This window comes from Carya illinoinensis, chromosome 13 (assembly GCF_018687715.1).
Source record: "Carya illinoinensis cultivar Pawnee chromosome 13, C.illinoinensisPawnee_v1, whole genome shotgun sequence".
Lineage (NCBI taxonomy): Eukaryota > Viridiplantae > Streptophyta > Magnoliopsida > Fagales > Juglandaceae > Carya > Carya illinoinensis.
The window spans coordinates 20,192,396-20,199,796 of record NC_056764.1 but is presented as its reverse complement, the minus strand read 5'-3'; the positions used below and the strand labels follow the sequence as shown (position 1 = coordinate 20,199,796).

At 37.2% G+C, this 7,401-nt stretch overlaps 1 protein-coding gene across 1 annotated transcript; it reads left to right on the top strand.

The window, feature by feature from the left end:
- The first annotated feature begins 6,067 nt into the window (after positions 1–6,067).
- Positions 6,068–6,634, top strand: LOC122291021. Its single transcript, XM_043098674.1, has one exon. It carries the CDS (start codon positions 6,068–6,070, stop codon positions 6,632–6,634), a length of 567 nt encoding a protein of 188 aa, XP_042954608.1.
- The last annotated feature ends 767 nt before the right edge of the window (positions 6,635–7,401 follow it).

The following is a 7,401-nucleotide window of genomic DNA, read 5'->3' as shown; positions in this document are numbered from 1 at the left end:
ATAATAAATAAATATGCAGATAGCGAATCACCTTGTCTTAGACCCTGAGCCGGTTGGAAGAAACCCTTGAAAGTCTCATTCATCATAATGAAGAACCAAGGGGACTGAACACACTCCCTTACAAGATTACAAACCTGATGAGAAAAGCCAATAGAGGTTAACACATTCAATAAAAATTGCCAATTTACGCAATTATAGGCTTTGGCCGTATCAATGTTCACCATAATGTTGCCACCCTTTGTTTTCTTATTCAGAGAGTGAACCAATTCCTAAGCCAAAGTGATGTTTTCAAAGATGCTGCGGCCTGGAATAAACTCTCCTTGTTCATGAGAAATCAACTGAGATAAATAAGGTGTCATCATTTCCACGAGAACCTTAGAAGAAATATTATACACACCTGAACAAAGGCTGATAGGACAGAAATTGTCAAAACTCTTAGGATCCTCTACCTTCGAAATAAACACCAGACATGATGCCGTATAAAATCTAGGTAAAGCAGAACTTCAAAAGAACTCCTTGGCTGCCTCAACAACATCCTCTTTGATCAAATCACATCAACTTAAATAGAAACCCGAGCCAAACTCATCCAGTCCAGGTGAGCTCTATTTCAGAATTGATTTCAAAGAAGCCAAAATCTCAGTCTCAGACAGGGCTATAGCAAGAGCCAAATTATTTTCCTCAGATATAGAGCACTACATAAGAGGTGTGAGATCCACCTGTTCAGCAATAGAATCATTTGAAAGAGAGTTTTGAAAATAATTTAAAGCTTCTTGATGGACCTGTTCTGCCAAGTTCAAAATGACTCCATTCTCTAGCCGCATGTTCTGTATGACTTTATTTTTTCTCCATTGGTTAACAACTGCATGGAAGTATTTTCCATTCTAGTCGCCCTCTAAAAGCCACCTCTTTTTTCTCAATTGAGAGAGTCTGGATTCTTCACGTCATTCCCATGAATCCAGTTCAAGTTTAGTCACCAAGAAATCACATTCTACCTCATTATCATAGCCCCCTTATAACTGACTCTCTAAGACCTCCAATCTCTCTTCTAATTCTTTAATGGTCTGCCCCACATGCCCAAATACCTGTTTAATCCAAGCTCGTAGCGCAAGCTATATTTTTTTCAATTTTTTTGCCAACCTTACAAGACTCACAGATGTAGTAGGTTCCTTCCATACTTCTTCCACACATCGCAAAAAATCTTCATGAGATACCCACTTATTTTGAAAGCGAAAAGGATGATGGCCGTAGCTTACCACTGGTTTTTTGGGAGTGAATGAGCATAGGACAATGATCCGATGTCTTCCGTTGAAGATATTCAAAGAAAGCTGAATGAAACCTAGTTGCTTAATGGGTATTAATCAATGCTCTATCAAGCCTTGCCTAGCTTCGAGTCTACCCCTCATGGCCATTACACCACCACGACAGTCGGCATCCCATGACCTGAAGCTCCAATAAATCACAGTGGTCAATACAATTATTAAAATTTGCCATAGAAGCTAGCAGCGTTGGATGGCCACCCACTCTTTCACTATCTTCCGAGATAATATTGAAGTCCCCTACCACAAGCCAAAGGGACTCATTAGCATCAACCACCTCTAAACTTTGCCATAGCTCTCTACATTCCACAGCCCCATCCGCAACCAAGGCCATCTGTTGTTCTATCACATGCTCTTTCTCCCCCTCCTTTGCTATCCCATCTGTAACTCCATCTGTAACCAAAGCCATGGTTTGCTCCATCATGTGTTCTTTCTCTCCCTGCTTCTCAACCCCACCAAGGTGACTTGCTCCTTCTCACTGGTTTCTTCTTTCACACTAGTTTTTTCCTTCCATACTCACTGGTTCTTGATCTGCACATGGTTACTTATCCCCCACCCTATCTTCTGTTGCATCTCCCCCATACGCCAAACCACTTTCTTATACCCTTGTCACATCAACTTATCTATTCAATATATACCACTTAAATGTTCTTTCTTAAAGACGAATGGGCTCTTGCCTCAATTTGGCTGAGTGCACACATGTGGTGACCTTTAAATTAAAGAACAAAAACCCGTAATTATGACTTGAGAAGTCATTAGGTAGGGCGCCGAGGCTTGTCCCAAAAAAGAGGAAGGCCAGGAAAGCCCTGTGGGAATGGGCTAATAGCAAAAAAATAGACACACAAGAGATCTAGATCGGCGTGCAAAAGTGAGATAACACATTGACAAACAGGCCCGGCCTACCTGAAAAATTCATGAGAAGACGCACTGCATTAAATAGCCCATACAGGTTCACAGCCCGGCCTAAGATCTTGTCCCTGATAGAACTCCTAGAGAGAGACCACACCTCACCACCTATCTCGACTCAACGAACTCACGAGAGAACTAGAATCAAATGCAATGACATGGCACCCAGTACAAGAAACGAACACTCCAGGCTCAGAGGAGAAGGAGAAGCTCAACCTTAAGGGGAGAATATAATGCTAAAATGTAGGTAAAATAGCTACTAGTTCAATATTTTTTGGTTGATTCTCCAAGAAATATTCTAACTTAATCATCGAAGCCAACACGAGGACTCCAATCCATTCTACTTTCTGATTGCAAGTTACAAAAAGACATGGCTGTCATTACAGAAAATTTCCTTAACATTTAGCACCGTCTATGGGATTTTTCATTGCCTATATCTTAACGTACTTTTTGTAGGCCTGCAAAATACCTGCTTTTCATATCGGGAATAGAAACCATACAAAGCCAGTCGCATCTTTTCTCTCTTTATAATACACAGATTTTAATTAAGGGATTTTTCCAAAACAAAATGCCTATCAAAAGATGTGACTTCAAAACAATATAACGAACAATTTTATGGAAAAAAATATATACAACTTTTCAGAGATGTAAATAAACAAACAAATGAAGCCAACAGAAATCAAATAAAATAAACCAAAGTAAACCTTAGTAATAATGTCTTTTTTTTTTTTTTGTTATTTTTAGATATATTAAATTATGTTTTTACAATTCAATATAATTTTAAAGAAATAATTTCATTTTTCTTGTGAATTTATTTTAATGTATGGTTTATCTCAATAAATTAGTCTTTTTAATTGTTTTTCAATATTTAAAAAATTAAATTAGATAAGTCCATAGTTTGAGCTTGTAACATATTCGTTTGAATGTTAAAAAATAAATAAATGGCAGTCAAATTTGTTAGTTCGAACGATATACTATGTTTGTGTTACTTTTGGAGAGAACATGCACATCGTCCCAAATAACCATCTTTTAGGATGAAATTTTGTTTGGAAATTTTGTTCATTCCACACACATTTTGTCCCAAAACATAAGTTTCGTTGTAATCTTTTTATTTTTTTCTCATTTTTTAGGGGACTTTCTAATTTTTCTTTTTTTAAGTTTAGTACTTTATTTATTTTTACCTTTTTTTCGCAAAGTATAGTTTTAGCTTTATATTTTTGTATTCATTCAGACTTTTTTAATGTTTATACTATGGGTATTGTGGGACTAAAGACATCATGTTATAATTAAAAGAAAAACAAATTAACAAGGGTGATTGCTGACTTACCGAAACATTGTTTGGATTGCCCAATGTGGCATAGCCTTAGGCCATGCATGTTTCCCATTGGTTCCGTAACCTTAGCGGCAGTCACCCTTTGGTTATAATAATATATGTATTACAAGGGGTTGGCCACACCATTTTCTTTTCCTTTTCTTTATAACCAAAGGACATGAGAAATAACAACAGGGAATGATCCCCGCCATATAGTACTTACAATATTAGTAACATTCCAAGCAAACATTTATGTATGGCTTCATTTCCCAATCTCCCAACATGTTGAACTTTGCAGCTACTAAACCTCTATATCAATTCTCGAGCATCTTTGATTATATTACCTAGCAGAAACATAGAATCTTCTGTACATTAAAGATCTTGCACTATTAAAAAGTGAATCACTTTCTAAAATAAGATCTTTAATTCCCAAGTGAACACCTAGCATTGCTAGCAATTCAATCTTTATTGGATCATTCACCTCTTGCTCCTTCTTGCTTACTACCATAATCACTGCCCCTTGGTCATCACAAAGAATAATCGCTACACCTGCACTGTGTTGATCAGCAAACATAGCACCGTCCACATTTAGTTTCATAACCCTTGTGGTGGATGCTCCCATCGACAACAACTCTGTTCATCTTCAGTGGCTTTCCTTTGACTTCTTTATAATTCTTCTGCACAGTGACTCACTCAAAAATGAGTAGCACTAATGCTATCCCAAGTGCAGGAGGATGTCGTGTAATAATTAGGAATAAATTCCTAGATCGTCTCCTCAGGGAAAGTTACTTAAAATTAAACTTGTTGAAAAATGTGAAAAACTTCACAAAGAGAAAACAAAAGGATGATATGTGCAATGGATGGAAGAGGTTACTAGTCATGGACTAGATTCATATTTTTAGATTTTTGATTGTCGAATTGGAATGTAAATGACTAATAGATTAAATTCAGAGATTAATAAAACTAAATTAAGAATTAAACTAGATTAGAAAGTAATTGACAAAACATGCATTGAAAATTGAAAAGCCTCAAAATCAATATTCTAGGGTTTATCATTGTATCTAAATCACAAATTCTCAAATTAAACCATAACAATTGTAATCACTATTAAAATGAAAGCTTAATGAAACAATAAAAATAAATAACATGAAATAAGTAAACAACAATTAAATTACCCAACTAAAACAAAAAAACAAAAGCTCTCTACCAAACCCTTCTTGCAATAAATTAAACTAGTACACTTAATTAAAAACTTCTAAAACAATTCCTTTATTTCATGAAATAAACTAGCATACTTGATTAAAAACTTCTAAAACAATTCTCTTGTTGCATGAAACCAACTAGCACACTTGAAAGAAATTAAGGTATTACAATTAATGAGATAAAATTCTAAAACAATTCTTAATACTTAATAAAAATTCTTAAAACAGCAAAGCATTGTAGGCAAAAACAAAAACTGCCGAATACCAATCTATATTAGGAAAGAAAAGTCAAAGAAAATGAAATGAAAATTCTGCTACTTAAACGGAAGAGAAAGAAAATAAACTCAAGGTTGCCCTACTGCTATATATGGAAAGAAAAACTCAAACGGAAAACAAGTGCAACTTCAAGAACTCAGTTGCTCAACTATAGCCGAATGAAAAACCAAAAAAAAACAATCACTCTCTCTAGCTTCTAAACGGAAAGAAGTAAGTAAAAACTGCCTATGTGTTGCTGCCTTTAGCTAATTAAATACTCTGTCCAGCATAAACAAAAGAAAGAAAGAAATAAAATCTGCTGCTGCTGCTTTCCGTCCAGCTGTCTTCCATGATCCCATGTATTCTCCTGCTGCCCCAGATGCTATTGATCTCCTGCTGCACGTCCAGCTACTCGAAAAAGAGAGAACAAATCTGCTGCTGCATGTGCATGGTTCTGTTCTGTCAAAGTTGAAGGCCAGCTGCTTTATTCTTCTGCCGATCTGCTGCACGTTCGTGTGAATTTCTTTCTGCATGTGTGTTGCCCGAATGAGTGTTCTGCTTGTGTGAGCTGGTGTGAGTTGGTTGCTGTGTGTTGTCCGAAAGCTGCTATCTGCTGTAACGTGCTGCGTGTGTGAGTTTACTGCATGTGTGAACTGGTCTTCTCCTGCTGTAGCAGCTGCTGCACGTGTGCATGTGTGCATGTTGGTCTGCATGTGTCCGAATGCTTTCTGCTGCTTGGTGTGATCCGAATGGTGCTTGCACTTTTCTGCATGTGTGCATGTGTGAGTCCACTGCATGTCTGCATGTGTGCTGTCCATGTGATGTTCTTTCTTTTGCTGTAGTAGCTGCTGTCCGAGTGCTTTCTGTTCTGCATGTGCATCGTCCATTTCTTCTCCTGTTGCATGTGTGAGTTTGTCCAGCATGTGTGAGTGTTTTTGCTGCATGAAGATTTTTCTGCAAGTGCTGTGAGTGTTCTGCTGGTGCTGTCCGAGTGTGTGCATGTGCATTGTGAGTCCACTGCATATGTGTATTGCTGAATGAGTTTGTTTGCTGTCCATGTGATGTGTGCTGTCCGAATGAGTTTGTTTTGCATGTGTATTGTGCATTCATCTGCTGCTACTTTAAGCGACTTTGAAACTCATCTTAACAACCTGTTAAGCTCTCATTTGAATAATCCTAACCTTACACCAGAGGAAATAGTAGAGGCTTCAAAATCAGCAGCTATTGCTGCAGCTGAGGCTGCAAGAGCTGCCTCTGAAGAGAAGGCTGCAAAAGCATCAAAGGCAATGGCTGCTGCCAAGAGCGCCTTAGATTTGGTTGCCTCATTTTCTAAAGAGGCAGCCTCTAAAGAAAAATATCTGAAAAAGAATAGGCTGAAGAAGCATCTTCCAGTTCGGCTTTTGTACAAAAAAAAATACCAACCGATTGAGAACAACAAGACAGATGAAGAGTTGGCCCGTAAGTTGAATCGAGCTAGTAACAGCTCCCCCAGAATCTCGAAGAACGCTTCAAGTTCTGACTGGAAGGGTCATAAACATAAGAAGCCTAAAAGCTCAATGAGTTTTGAGAAGATTAGGGTATCCAATGGGGGTACCTTGTTGGAAGGACACCTCCCATCTATGTCCGAATGCAAAAGAGATTAACAGACAAATATTGCACACAAATCTTGCAGGCACCAGCTAGTATGAAATCGTTGACAGCTTCAAATATTAACTGGCTCTTAGATTCTTTAATGCAGTAAACTAATGGAAACAAATCGAATAGAAGAGGTTGCACAGTAATCAATAGTTGGTAGAATTCAAGCAGAAATTCATGCTTTTAATCAATTAAAATCACAACTTTGATTTATTCACTTTAACCATTTTTCCATTTAAAACCAATAATAATGTCATGATGAATTTAAAATACATTGGTTTTAAATAGCTAAAATATGCAATATTTCAGCTTAATCACACCCCCCAACTAGCATTTTGCTAATCCTTGAGCAAAATAGTGAAAATTAATTGAGATGAACATTGCATAAAACTCGAAATTCAAACAAAAGCAATCAAACATAATTCTGAATTCTCACAAAAGTGACATGTTACCACTAAACCACTAGGGGCTATACCCATCAAGACTATCTCAACAATCTTTCACGTAGAATTGAGGCAAATTTCTCATAACTCAAATGTGTGTGTGGAGTTAAACTGGCTGTGCGTTCCTTATTACTAGCCATGATTTGTCATAGGATTTTTCAACCTTAAGATTAATCGTTGTTGATTCTAACTACCTCAAAGCCCAAGGGACTAGCAGTTTTCACGCCAGCTCTGTTTTTTAAAGGTTGGACACTCAACCCCCAAAGTCTTGGGTAACTGTTTCTAGCCCTTTTTACTTAGGAAAGTTCACTAAGTTGCCTTTAGTCCTTTTT

Excerpts from the sequence above, each read along its gene's own strand:
- LOC122291021 (XM_043098674.1), top strand. The coding sequence starts at position 6,068 with ATGAGTTTGTTTTGCATGTGTATTGTGCATTCATCTGCTGCTACTTTA.